Below are 14,324 nucleotides of genomic sequence, written 5' to 3'. Positions count from 1 at the left end.
AGTCACATGGTAAAATAAGGCCCAGCCCTCCCCAGTGCCTCTCTGCATTCATGTGTGAAGTCAAGTCAGGTTACACTTAAAACTTAAATTCTCACCAAACTCAGTGCATTGAAAGCATACCAAGTCTCGTGATCATGAAATGTTAGGGCCTTGGAGCCTAAAGAGATCATCTACTTAAGTCTGCCTGCAGAAAGGTCCTTTTGCCATAGGTCAGATTAGAACACACATAAAGCCCCCACAGCAAGAGATGAGGCTGGCCTTGCAGGGGTGAGGCAGCAGAGCTTCCACCACAGTCACCTTGGCTCCTTTCAGTGACTCTCAGCAGCGCCGTTTGCCCGCCTTCCCCCACAGGGTGCGTGGTAACAGCTAGGGTTTGGGTTTTGGTTGCCACATGTGTGGCTTCTAGGTGGTATCCAATGAGTGGAGAGGTCAGGGCCGGTGCTCTAAATACTCCATAATTCCCAGACAGCATTCATCCCCACTAAGAATGATGCATGTCTGTAGTGCCACGACCAACAAACTGGCCTGCTCTGTCCAGTCAGGGGCTGCTCCGGTCAGATCGTTCTTGGTGGTTTAGGTTCTGCTAATGCTGCCTGAAGTGTGAGGGGGCTGTGGCTGGAATACAAGTACAGCAACTGCCGCCTCCCCTTGGGTCTGTCAATGAGTAATAGGGCTGTTTGACCAGAAGGGGTCATGAGAGGTGGCTGGCAGCACTTTGAGTGACTGCTACTGTGCGAACCCGAGGCCCCTGCAGAATAGGAAAAAAGAACTGACTCAGGCTGTGGCCCTGGAGCTGTCTTTTGGTCTCCCTGGCTGTGGAGTTTCCTCTGGGGTAGGGGTGGGGCAACAGTAATGGCTGGCCTACTGTTGTGGGCCCTAGAGACGCCCCACGTCCCACAGAGCAGGCATGTAGGAGTTCCTCCAAGGTTTGGACTCAGAGACAGCTCTAAGGAAGACTCTAGGTGATTCCTACAATTAACTGAGGTGACGGACTTTAGAAGAAGCATATGTTCACAACTTCCTTGCTTTCCCTTGAAGATGTGAGGCTAAACGGCAGAAGGCTCAAGGTTTTGATGGTTAGAGGTGTGGGAGACTCATCGGAAGAGCTGTCTGACCCAGGCGTGGGCCTTCCTCACACCATTCAGACCCTCTGTAAACACGCGTGGGCATTTCTGTGTAGTGTTGCTACAGTCAGTTACTTGAGACAGGGCAGTTTATAAAGAACAAATGTATTTCTTGCAGCTCTGGAGATTAGGAAATCTGAGACCAGGTACTATGGGTATGGTTGCCTGGCGAGGGCTGCTGTTGTCTTCCAAGTTGACACTTTTGTGTCTGAACTCTTCCCAGAGCCAGGCTTTGTCCTCAAATGGTGGAAGTCATAAAGGCAAGCTAGCCTAAAATTCATGTGACTTCTGTCGTAAGGCCTTCGTCCCTCATGAGGGTCGGGGAGGGGCTCTTGTGATCTACTTTTTAAACAGCATCTTTAGAAACCGTCACAGCACAGACAACGGACGTTTGGACAGGACACCAGATAACTCAACAGAAACTTGAATGTGAACTTGGCTCACAGTCAAGGAACCGGATTAAACAAGAATCTTCTCTAAAATGCTCTGATCTCCGAACTCACTCAAAGGTTTCTAGGATTTCCTAAGCAGCCGATGGCCACACTGCCATTTCCTTATCCAGTGCCCTGACTTCCGGTTTGTGGCCACAACCCATCCATGTTCTGTGGCTCCTAGTGTGAGGTAAGGGAGTCTTAACGTGTCATCTTGTCTAGTCCAGCCCCCTAGGAGCCATCTGGTATGGGACTCAGAGGCTGGCGTTGTCAAGTGGTGACCTGGTTGTGCAGCACTGTCGGCTTCCCTCAGGTCTGCACCCACAAGCAGACACAAAGGGAAGGAAGGAAGGAAGGAAGGGGCCTTGCCTGGGTCCTCTGGATTCACTGTTTTCATATGGTTATTTATTGTTCAGGTTAACAGCCTAGAGAGGAGTTATACAGGCAGCCGCCCTGGCACCCACTCGTATCACCTACCCAAATGACAAGTTTACCAAGGACTTGTATCTTGTTATCCCCAAATGGTACAGCTTAACTATTTGCATACATGTACACTGCGTTAAGCATACAGGAAGATGTGTGTAGCTTATGTGTCAATACTATACTACTTTATTCCCTGACTTGAATGTCTGGGGATTCTCACGATGGGAGCAGGGATAGAAGCAGAAACGAGGATGCTGAGGAAGCACTGTGCTGATCTGGCAGTAGCATTAAGTTTTAGTAATTTCAGGCCTTACCTTTGGCCCTCTGAGTAATGTGCTTAAGTTCCAAGGGGAGGAAATATGTCCTCTAGAAAGCAGTTTGAGTAAGAGTTCACTAACCAGTCCTCCTCCACAGAGAAGGCTCACAGGGCCAGAGTGACCTGGGCCACAATGCACAAAGGACGTGGCTGGGCTGCCTCTTCCCTTTCTTTGAGGGAATTGCCTCCACTGCCTTTAGCTCCTGGATGTGGGATCTCTCCCTGGGACTGTGGGTATCTCCTGGACCGCAGTGGACTTCCTTGTGCCTGGAGAAAATGAGATCTTCTAAATGTGCACGTGGAGTACAGAGGTGTGCCTGCTGGCTCCATAGGAGCCGCCCATGAACTCATAGGGCGACACGGCACTCTCAGTTGGCTGTCTGAGCCCCTGACGGGTGGAGGCCACAGGACTGCGACCTGCCCTTCTCTATCACCCTCCCCCTTTTCTCAGTCTCGGTGAACCTCAAACTCACGTATTAACTAGACATCTGTTTGGCCAGGGTTTGCACTTCCGTGCTGGGCTGCAGCACAGGACTTTTCTGAAGATGCTGAGATCTGAATTCAGGACCTCATGCTTGCTATTTAGTGCTCTCACCAACTGAGCCATCTCACTGGGGCCTTAAGAGCCAGTTTACACGTGAGACGTCCTTCTAGTTGATCCCGGCTGTCGAGGCCCACAGTGTGGCAGCCAGTGGCCACTTACAGCTGTCTGGTCCACTCAGTATAGAGTGCCACAAGATAGCACCGAATAAACCTGGAAGTTCTAATCTTTTCTTCAAAAGTTGAGTAGAATCAGAACTTACTCCAGTTACTCTTACAAAGCTTTATTGAAACGTGTATGTCAAGAAGACAGAAAAAAAAAATTCAGTGTTTTGAAGAAATAGTAACAAAAAGGTACCCAAAATACTGGACGCCACAGTCTGTTCTCGTGCCTCTGCCAAGAACAAATGGTAACTTCTGCTGATGGGTGACAGGAACCTGTACCAATAGGTACATCCGTGGCATCACTATGGAAACCAAATTGAGTTTAAGACTGGTTCATTCATGCTAATCTAAAGGATGTCTTCCTGCTGGGACTCTAGCAGGCTGCCGTAGGGCTTCACGTTACTTTCGAACAAGCAATGACAACTACTGTCACAGTCTTTGCTCACCAGAGACACGGGTCCCCAGCTGAGTAGCACATGCTGGAGCTGAACGAGGTGGGTGCTTATACCAAGCTGTCATGGAAACATGGCCACCATTACAATGGAGATATGGAGTGGACAGCCTTCCGTGGTGGCCAGTCCTCAGGATCATCAGCTTAATGGCAAATACGGCAGTGGGTTTGAAGACGGTTATTGCTGAGTGTAGTCACATGATCTGATCCCGGTGACTTATTGCCTTAGGTGGGAGTGGACAGCCAGCCACTCTGGTTAAAAAGGTCTTAGTGCACAGTGTCGGGCAATGATTGCAAAGCTGCATCTAGAAACCAGACATCTGGGTTTCCATAGAACCTATGGTCTACTGCTTTGATTCGGAAGGACAGGCAAGGCTGGATATCGCTTACTTCCACAGCCAGGCTTCAGCAGGGACAGGCCAGCGGCTTGTGGACGCAGATGGTGAAGACGTGTGTGTGTGTGTGTGTGTGTGTGTCTGTCTCTCCAGTTTCTGCTCCCCAGGTTTTACAGCATGGCGGCAGTCAGGTCTGACCAGCTGAGGAGCCGTGTTCGGAGCACACTAGCCTTGTGCACTGTGGTGCTGGGACTGCACACAGCCGTCATGTCCCCATTTCTGGACTCTTCTAGAGAGGCTGTGTCTGGACGAACCTTCGAGGAGGACTAGGGTGGGGGTGAAATGTCCCAGACAATGAAGTGAGGATCTGCATGCACGTGGAGAGCCCAGTGCTGCCTGCTGTCCCTTCCGGTGGGCCATGGCTGGTGCTGAGCTTCTCATATAGGCTTGTAGAGTAAAGTGGTGACATACTTTTTCTTGTACCGGTGGGTTGCACTGAGCACCATCACTCCATCCTAAGAGGGTGGACATGACCAAAGGCAGGACAGAGTCAGTGACTAAGGCTTCAGAGGACACGAGCGCCACCACAGGCTTAAGGGAAGCACAAGCTCCTGGGCCCGCCCTCAGAGCCCGAGACCCCAAAGGCTGCTCTGCTTGTCAGCACTCCAGGCTGGCGTGAGGGGTCCTCGCTCTTAGGCCAGCCAAGTCATTACCTTGATAGACAGTGCATAAAGGTGGTTCAGCATGACGTGGTTGGGCTCCGGCAGCAGCGCTGGGTCACACTGTGAGGGGCAAAAAAGATGTGTGAGCAAGTCAGATTTGCAGTGTCTCGATGACTCTCCCCCTCACTTCACGGCATGGTCAGGGTAGCCAAGGGGAGGAGACTGGCCTGTCTTTCTAAGGCGGGCAGTGTAAGGGCTTGTGGGGATGACAGGTGAGGTGAGAAGGGAGGCTCCCTCGTGCCAGCTGGATGCAGCAGTGTCTCAGGTCCTTTTCACCCTGACCTTTGAGGCAGGTCCTGCTCCATCCTCTTACAGACAAGAGCAGAAAACCAAGGACCACTGAAAGTCTTTCACAGAGCACAAAATGCGCAGAGTGCCAAATGCTCCCAAGGGTCGGATGGTAAACTCAGGCCTCTATAGCTAGATGAGGAAACAGGGAACAGTAGGCGCCTGGAAGCTGGAGTGCAGACATGGCCTCTCCACATCTTTCTACTTCGAGAGCCCAGACAGCTAGAGCTTTTTCTCTGCAGTCCAAATTTAAAATGCACTCCAGTGAGGGAAGACAAAGAAGTTCAGGCTACTAGTCTGTGGTGGCTCGAGGGAAGGGCATGTTCATGTCACTCAGCACCCTGGGAATCCTAGTCCAGAAGTTCCTTCAAGATAGCACAGCTGCCAGCAGGCCTCGCAGGCCATGCGGCAGGGTGAAAACAACTAAGGAGGTGTGGCTTGGCCTTTCCAAATGAAGCTGTACAGGGGTCTCGAGCACCAGGGCTCTGAGTGGTGAACTAAGGAGTGGCAAGCTGCACGCATGCTTGAGTTTGAGTCTGGAAGAAGTGTGGTCACATGAGTGCACAGGCTGACTTCATCAGGAGAAAGGGAAGTGAGCTGGAGGGGCTGGGAAGTCAGGTACTAGTCCACCCTAGTCTGCTCTGGCCTGGCAGCACCTCCCAGCACGTCCGGTTCTGCTGTGCCGCTTCACACCTCAGAGGCTAGCAGCTCTGCCACAGTCGCCAGTGAGTGCCTGCTGGGCAGGATAGCTGATAGAGAGCAGGGGCTGGCCTGCATGCCTCAGCTGAAGGCTGCTTCAGCCAGCTGCTGCTGGGAGCTTCCCAAAATAATGCAGTTCTGATCTGTCATCTTTGGAGTTGACTAAATAGTTGGAGCACACCATGTCCGGGATGTGTAAGTTCTGTGGAATGACCCCACTGGTACTCACATCCTCATCTATGTGTCTGGTTAAGAAACACTTCAAAGCTTCTCTGTGCTGCTGATGACCACATACACTAAGGTTGATCCTTCACGTTAGACATACAACTACCATGATTCAGCCACCCAACCCACGTCTCTGTGTGATGTGTGTGTGCATACGTGCATGAATGCATCCAAAGGGAAGGGAATCGGGATGCTGAAGAGACACTGGCACTCTCGGTTACTGCAGCACGGCCTGCAATAGCCAAGGTATGTAACAAAGGACCACGGACAGCAGCCCCGTGGTGCTGGCCGCCTCGCTGCACACAGGGCGTGGGCAGAAGCACGCATTTACTATGGAGGACTATGGATACAACGAGTGCCCCGCCCTCAGCCGCCCGCTGCTGTTGTCCCTGGCAGGGCGGCCTGGAAGCTGGACTTCAGAGTCCAAACACAGCCTTTCTCCCTTAATTGCTTTTGTTAAATATTTTATCACAGCAACAGGAAAAGAAACTACAACAATAGCATGTGGCTCAGCCCTAAAAAGGAAGGAAACTGCTATTTGCAAGACCATGGATACACTTTGTGGATTTTAAATAAGCCAGGCACAGGAAGACAGAACCATGTGACATATGCAAGATCTTTAAACAGTAGGACAAGCAAAGCAGAAGGGTAGTTGTGGGGAAGATAGGGGTCTAACGGCACAAAATGCCTCCTGGACGTGAGAGACAAGTGCGAGAGGCACCACAGGAGCGGCGAGCAGTGTGTGACAGTGTTCACGTTCTCAGAGGCTGGGGCGCCACCCCACCTCCATACCCTGGTCTCTCACCATGAAGCCTAACTACAGCTGTGTGGGAAGCACTCCCTAGCTGGGAACAGGGTCTGCTAGAGCCCAGGGCTGCCTCTGACAGACAGGTCCTGGTGTGGGCTCTCTCGAAGCCGTGCTCCAGGCCTTTCTCTGGTCATGCCTTCCCTCACAGGAGAGGCACCTTCGTAGCGAAGGAGGGTACTAAGTGTCTTCCAACCTCTTAACTTTTTAGAAGAGAGAGGGGAGCAGCCTCACCCAAGTCTAAGTTTTAGGACAGTGGCTAAGCGTCCTCACAGTTCCTCACGGGCTGCTGTGGGAAGTACTGCCAACTCAGTGCTGGGCACACGGTCAGCCAGTGGCGTCTGACACTGTCTGGTTCTTACCACCAGCCTCCTGGATACCCAGGAGTGACCACACCAGCCACTGTCTGTGCTTGAACACTCGGCACAGAGGGGAGTCTGGAGCCTTGAGAAACCCTCAACACAGACACAGTCAGCGCGCCAACACGTGGCTCCACTGGGGAGTGCTGAGAGGGGTAACCACTCTAGCACCGTCTACGCTTTGACTCTGTGCCCTGGTGCTCAGTCCTCGGTGACTGCTGGGAGCTGGGTCACAACTGGTCGTGAGGGTGAAGCACGGACTACTGCGGACTCCCTAATGGAGGGTCACTCATCCTAAGGTCGTCCATCATGTGCCATGGTGGATGTGGCACAGGGAAATGTGTTAAGGCAGCTCGAATTCTGCCCCAGGGAGGCTGATGTTTCCAAAAGCAACTCAGTAATTAAAGTTAGGTTCTGAGATGATCCAGCTGGAGGAGGAGTCCCAAGATCTAGCTGACCAGGAAGGGGGTGGAGTAACGGGGGCGTCAGCCTTGCACAGGCAGCCTGGACCGCGAGATGCAGGCAGCAAGGAGACCTGGATGGGGTACTCACAGAGATGCCAGTGTCCTTGTTCAGGATGACCTGCAGCAGGTGTGGAGGGAGGATGGGTGGGGCTTTGAACCTCTCTTCTGGTTTAGAGATGTATGGTTCCTGATGATACGGTCCTGGGGGGGAGCTGGACAGCTCTGTTGGGAGATGGTGACAAGACACTCTTGAGACTGGGAGCTCTGGGGTTGCATCATCATCTAGTTTTCTGTCCTTGTCCCCCAATATAGATTGGTATTTTCTTCAGAGATACTCAAGCTCCAAAGAGGAAAAACAGAGGGGATGGGATGAGGAATGCCTTTGGAATTTGGGTGCTCAGAATAAACATCAATGGTACACTGAGAAGCTCTGGTGAAAGAACAGTGTGGCAAAGCCAGGCGGCTGGGCTGGACTAACAGGGAATTAATTCCTAATGACCTGGCCTCTCCTGTCAGCAGAATAAGGCTTCCTTCTTGCTTCAGGCTGGATTTGGAAAACACTAGAAGTTCAAGGCTTCAAGTGGGGATTGAGTGGCCCACCCTAAGTTCCAGGCTCTACCGGGCAGAATACAGGTTTAAGGCACCGGCACATTAAAGACCTAAGTGTAAGGCTCTTTGGCGCTACACTCCCAGGTCTGAGTCTTTACTATGTAGACACAGTAAGAAGCTTCGGGAAGCGCAGTACCTCACCCGTCAGAAGCAGCTCAGACCGTGCCGGCTGGCTGGCTGGCTGGCTGGCTAATGGTAGTGAGCTGTTATCCAAATACCATAATGGGCCTGGCCACCTGATCCTAAAGCTGGACCAGATCTGCCAACTTTCTCAGCATCATTCCCTAGGTGGGGCTCCCTTCACATGACCCAACCGCATCTCAGAACAACTGGGAGACGCATTACGTGCGGGCAGGACCAAGCTTTCAGGAGTAAATACATGGTATTAAACCAGCAAATCGCGTGAGGATCTAACTAGGGACTCTAGAGCTGGCACTCTTCCCCGCTGCAGCCCACCAACAGGAACTCTGACTAAAGGCTGTGGGGTAATGTGAAGTTCCACATCATGGTGGGAGGAGTGTGTGCCCTGCCTCCACGCTACAACTTCTGCCTACGTGGAACCGTGTGGGACAGCCAGCGATCCAGTAAACAGCACTACTTTTGGGTTTCTCAGCCCAGATCCACAACCTGAGCCCACAGCCAACCTAGCCCATAGGTCAGTTCACAGTTGTAACGTCAGAACTAGAAACAGTGAGTGATCCCAGAGGCAGGTCCTCCAGGCCCAATGAGGCAACGAGGGAAAACCCCTCAGGAAGCTGACCAGGTTCTCAGCCGGGCCTAGTGCTGAGGACTTTCCCTGTCTCCCACAGGGCATGTACAAAGGGAGCATGCAGCTGCTCTGCCATCCGGCTCGCAGCACGTTTCTCTCCTGAACTGACCCTGTGGCGGACCAGGGAGTTTCTTCCTATGGGGTGTGGGTGAAACCAGGTCACCGAAGGCTCCGTGACTATTGTTTACCAGGAGTGAACAGAACACGTTTCCAGAAGAGAGTTGTGCTATGGTGTCTACAGGGAGCCACTCCTGTCAGGAGGCCTGACAATGCTAATGGGCTGCACAAGTGGAGCCAAGGTCACTGAGGTGCCGTTTATCACCTGTCAGCCTGCAACTCTCCAGGCACCACTAGTGGGAAGGAGCTGGCAGCTTCCCTGGCGCTGGTTCATTACTGACCTAGCGTGTCCTCTAGGGCCTCTTCAGTTCCGCCTGTGGTGTAACATGGAGTTTAGTTCTGTTTCCACAGCCAAGTGCACTGCAGAGTACCCCCCCCCCCCAAGGCAAGGGCGGTGACCTATGGCCTCTTAGAGGTTGAACTCCAACAAGCAGAGCGGATGTGGCCCAGAGAGCTGAAGTGCCACCTGGCTGGGCAGCTCCTGCTCAGGTGTGAGGGACAAGGGAACAGAGGGTGTCCAGGCCGCACAGACCCAGCCTGCACACACGTGGGATAAAGTAGCTGTTCATACCAGACACATCGGAGCACTTCTGGGAATCCACCATTAAAGCATCAAATACTTCAAAGTCAGTTTTCTTCACTTGAATGATGTTGTTAACTGTGCCGAGCTGGCTGGTTACTATTGGCTGGGAAGAGACAGACAGGCACAAATCATACCATGGAAGTTCTGCGGGTTTCTTCAGAGGACTAGGGTTCCTGGCTACAAGCGCTCACTGCCTGCCTAGCTACTCTTGCTCAATTATACCAGCAGCCTGGCGGCTGGCGCTCTCTAACTCAGAGCCACACGCGGGGGAAAAGGGACCTGACAGCGAGTCCCCAGGGACGTGGCTGGTGTTGGCTGTCCAGGTGCCCAGAGGCCAAGGGCTCTAGGCAGAGTACCTCAGAAGGATCGTGGGTCCACTGGCCATCCACGAAGAACTTGTACTGGTGCTCTCCTTCTGGCAGATCCAGGATGGCTACGAAGTTATTTTGGCTGCAGAAAGAGAGGAAACAGCATGTCAGCTGGGCGGGATGTCCCGGCTCCAGGTCCAACCAAGACTTCAGCTGCGGCACAGCAAACATGTCAGCAATCTGCGGCCACATCTCAACCTACGAAAGCCACTCAGCAGAGCAGCGGCAAGAGTGTCCCGAAAACTCCCTGTGCTCACAGACAGGCACTGGACTCCTACCATTGAAAGGTCAACAAAGGGCGTTTCTAACACACTCGTGCTTTTCACATCTGCGTGCCAAGCACCACCTGGATCCTGGGTGCAAAGGAGTGGGGACAACAAAAGTGAACACACGCGGCCTTGCTCTCCCTTTTGCCAGGTTGCCTTGGTCTGAGAAGGGGACAGTGTGACGGGTACACAAACCTGTCTGAGTGCCAGCACTTGAGCCTTTTCCGTGCAGTTGTTTCCTTGCCTGACTTGAACTAACGTGTAGCTACTGGGCCCCTGGGCCCCTCCCTCCTCATTGGTATCCCTGGAAACACAGGTACACTGACAACAATCAGGCTTGGCACAGCAGGCACTGTGTCTCCGTTTACCAAAAATGGTCACTAGTGAAGGTTTGGAGACAGAAGTCTGCACCAGGTTTTTTTGGTTCTTTTGAGACAAGGTTTCTCTGTGTAGCCTTGGCTGTCCTGGACTCTCTCTGTAGACCAGGCTGGCCTCGAACTCACAGAGATCCACCTGCCTCCCAAGCACTCACACCAGGGTTTTTGGTAAAGCAGCTCACTATATCCTTGCTAATGATGTCTTCCAAACTTCCAAAAGTAACTCACAGGGAGTCAGTCAGAAGGGGCCTGGGAGGTCATCTGGTCCCATAGCCCCTTACAGACGGGGCTGTTAGTGCAGGCAATGGCTCAGATCCAGCCTCTAAGGCTCCCAGCCCAGCACTGTCTCCAGCACTAGGAACAGCTTCCTCAGAAGAAATGTCCGGCTGAGTACCAGAGCACAGCACAGAGATACTGCCGGCCCACATAGTACTTTCTTCTAAGAAACACTCATTTAAAGACGGTGACTTCTAGGGTTTGAGATCTGAGCTGTGACTCATTAAGCAAACATTTCTCACTCAGCATCTATCTTACAAAAACATCCTTTAGGCTGTCCACCCTCAGAGAGTTTTTAGAAACCAGCAAATGTCCACAGCTGAAACACGTGCCCAGCCCGGTACCTTCTTGTGAGGGGAAGTTTGCTCCAGTTGCTGAAGGACCCGGCTAAGTAGACCTCCTTCCCGCCCCCTGTCCATCGGAAGACGGTCGGCCGGGCCTGGGCGGGGGCCTTGTCACTCACTTCAAGATCGTGCTGCCAGGCCAGGAACTCCTCCTTCTCTGGAGCCTAAGAAGCAGAGCCATTCACTCAGGGTCAGGCAGCCACCAGTGAGCCCCCACACCAGACGGTTACCCTAAGAGCGACAATGCGGTCTGATCAGGCGGCTCTTGCCACTTGCCACCTACCTGTGTCTGCGCCCCCTGCAAACTGGAGTTAATGAAATTAAGGCTGTGGGTGTTGTGAGGACAAGATCATCTGACACAGTCAGCGTCTAATCATCAGCTACTGTTACTGCAGTTACACTTCACAGAATGTTGAGAGGAAGCTGTAAGGCCTCCTTGGATGAAGACTGCCTACAGTCCACGGTGAGTTCAGTGCTTGGGATCCCTCTCCATTAAGCAAGACTTCAGAGTATCTAAGAATTTTCTAGGAATGACCTTAGAGCTGGTAAAACTGACAGTTATTCAGCAAGGAGTGGGGACCCAGGAGAGAGAGATAAGTAAAGCGGACTGGTCCCTTCATTACAGCAAATGATACTTACTATCCAGTGAGGTAAGACAGGGTAAATAATTCTCTCCAGCTGGACAGAGGCTCACAACCAACAGGGCAACACACCCTTGGGCGGGATCCTTTCTACTCTTCAGTCAGAAGACAAGACTGAGTTGCTAGGATGGGAGAAAGCCCTGAAGGGAGCCCCGAGGGCGTCTATTACGGATCTGCTCTTATCTGACAGATGCCACAGGACCTTGAGTATAGATTGAGTAACAAACTGGAACTGCTCTAGAGTAGCGGTTCTCCACCTTCCTGACGCTGCGCCCCTTTAACACAGCTCCTCGTGCTGTGGTGACCCCAGCCGTAACATCATTTGGCTGCTCCTTCATAACTGTCATTTTGCTACTGTTGTGAGTCCTAATGCGGCTGATATGCAGGGTGTCTGACGTGAGACCCACCCACCCCAAAGATTGAGAACCCTGCTTTAGAGGCTGATTAACTGCAGCCACAGTGCTGAACTGGGGCAACTGAAGGATTTCTGACTTGATCAGCAGCCCAGTTACCACGGATGAAACAGGAAGGAACGTCACTTAAATCCCCTCCCCAGATCCTGTAGAGAACAGCAACACCACCGGCTTCTAAGTTCATTGAGCTCACTGCAAGGAGAGCAGAGGGCATGGGGAATATACACCTGCTACAACAAATACTTCTTACTTCCTCTTAAACAGCCTTGGGACAAAATTACTTCCAGGGGTGGGGACAATCTCAACTCGGCAGAAGTAGCGCTCCAAAGATCACTGCGCATACCTTTCCCCCAATGCTGCAGGCTCAGGGAGCAGTTCCAATCACAAGGCACAGTTCCATACACAAAGGCTCTTTAAAGTTACACCCAACAATAGCAACATGGGCACCTAGCTCAATCTGGGGGTATGGGGGGAGGGTTGGGGGAAGCGGAGTGAGTGGCCAGGCAGTTAGCCTGTTTCAGTATTGAGTAGTAGGCAACAGGATGGTCAAGAAACGAAGCTGGTCAGAGTCCGCCTTCCTAAATGCAGTTTGTACTATGGAATTAGCTCTTCCTTCTAAAAATCACCGAATGCCCTTGGACTGGGCGCTGTGGCCGGGAGCACTGGGCCACATTACTGTGGTTAAGAGAATGCGGCTCAAGAAGGAACGAACTTTCAGCCTGACCTGCAAAAATCGTTCGCTCTGGTCATTGTTTCTGTAAAGCGGGGGAGAAGTGAGTACCTAGCTGCTGGCGGCTGCTGTTCAGAGAGCGACTCCCGACCTCTAGTGGAATTGCCGGGTCTAAAATAAAGCTAGCAGGGTGGGCCAAAAGTGTCACAACCAAACACAGCCGTCAGTCAACTTCATTTTCAGCTTCACGTATGTACTCCTGTTTTACCTCCAAAAACGACACTAAAACTCCCAAGCCAACTTCTGCAAAAGCCGGTTGGCCTGAAGTTAGTAAAAAACAAAAAACAAAAAACGCCGTGAAGCCGCGCAATCAATTACACCTAAGAGAAAAGTAGACACTGGTGCTCAATTACAGCGAGCTCGACTCTTTAATTAATTAAGAATCTGAAACTCGGTCCCAGAGCTGCTTTCTCCTTAATGATGTTCAACGGAGCCCAGGGTGACTCTCCTATCGGTAATTAGGCACAGGTTCCGGGACAGCAAAGAGGGCTGTGACCGGGCCAGCTGCCTCCCGGGGTGAAGTCGGGAATGTGGCGGGAACTCAGCAAAGGGGCCCTCCCCTCCACCTGAGTCAAGAGGGCTCGGGGGCACCTCGACTCAGCACCTTGATCTCCTCGGAGTGGAAGATGTCGGCGTCTTCGGGGCTGTCCATCAGGATCTTGGGCCTGTCCCCATCCTTGGCGCCCCCGGAGCTGTCCCTCCGCTGCGTCTTGTGGCCGCCCTGCCGCTCCAGTGCGGCGCGCTCGCTGCTCGTGTTGCCCATGGCGGGGGTCTGGGGGTGACACAGGGAATTGGGAAGTGGGGAGCCGGGATCCCCCCGGGACCGCAGACCACGCCCCTCGGGCCGCGCGCGCTGACTGAGCCCCGCTTTACCTGCTGGTGTAGCCGCGGCAGAAACTCCAAACGGAGCCTGAGCGTAACCTGACACTTCTTGGGCAACTACCCCCGCCCCCTCACTCCTTAACAACTTCCGCTTCCGGCCAGGTCCAGCGAAGTAAGGGTGGTCAGTGCGGACCGAGCACTCGGGGCTAGCGCAACATCACTTCCGTTTCCGTTCCGGGAGCTTGAGTTCGCCCGCTGCCTCCTCCGGCCGCTCAGCGCGCAGTCGCAGTGGGTCGTTCCGGGGCCTCTCCCAGGACGAGCTTCCCGACGGCCAGCAGGAGGCGCTCGCGCGCTCGCCTCTTCCCGCTCCCGAGCGAGCGGAGATGCCGCCGACGGTGCCACCCACCTCGCTCCCAGTTAGCACACTCTCCTGTTAAAGCGGTCTTTATCAAGGGAAAATCCAACTAGGAAACCAATGAGCTGGAGGGATGGCGAGGCGATTGGGAGCGCTGGCACTTGCGGTGTCCCCGGGTTCGGTTCCGGGCGCTTACAGGACGACTGACTCCCAGGGGAACCGACGCCCGACCCTCACCTCCTAGGGTGTCCGGCGCTTAGGTGGTGCCCATCTACACAAGGCAGGCAGAGCATTCGTACACGTAATC

At 53.1% G+C, this 14,324-nt stretch overlaps 1 protein-coding gene across 1 annotated transcript; it reads right to left on the bottom strand.

The window, feature by feature from the left end:
- Positions 1-3,102: 3,102 nt before the first annotated feature.
- PRKAB1 (protein kinase AMP-activated non-catalytic subunit beta 1) lies at positions 3,103-13,870 on the bottom strand. The gene is made up of 8 exons (XM_084762226.1): positions 13,714-13,870; positions 13,445-13,612; positions 11,057-11,220; positions 9,782-9,875; positions 9,414-9,528; positions 7,436-7,569; positions 4,499-4,567; positions 3,103-4,300 (listed from the first exon to the last, which is right to left on the bottom strand). The coding sequence occupies exons 2-8, from the start codon at positions 13,601-13,603 to the stop codon at positions 4,223-4,225; spliced, it is 813 nt and encodes a 270-aa protein (XP_084618352.1). The 5' UTR covers positions 13,604-13,612; positions 13,714-13,870; the 3' UTR covers positions 3,103-4,222.
- Between the last annotated feature and the right edge of the window lie 454 nt (positions 13,871-14,324).

The sequence above is a fragment of the Acomys minous genome, assembly GCF_964271855.1.
Source record: "Acomys minous genome assembly, chromosome: 16".
NCBI classification, from domain to species: domain Eukaryota; kingdom Metazoa; phylum Chordata; class Mammalia; order Rodentia; family Muridae; genus Acomys; species Acomys minous.
The sequence above is the reverse complement of the archived record's forward strand: the minus strand, read 5'-3'. Positions and strand labels throughout refer to the sequence as shown.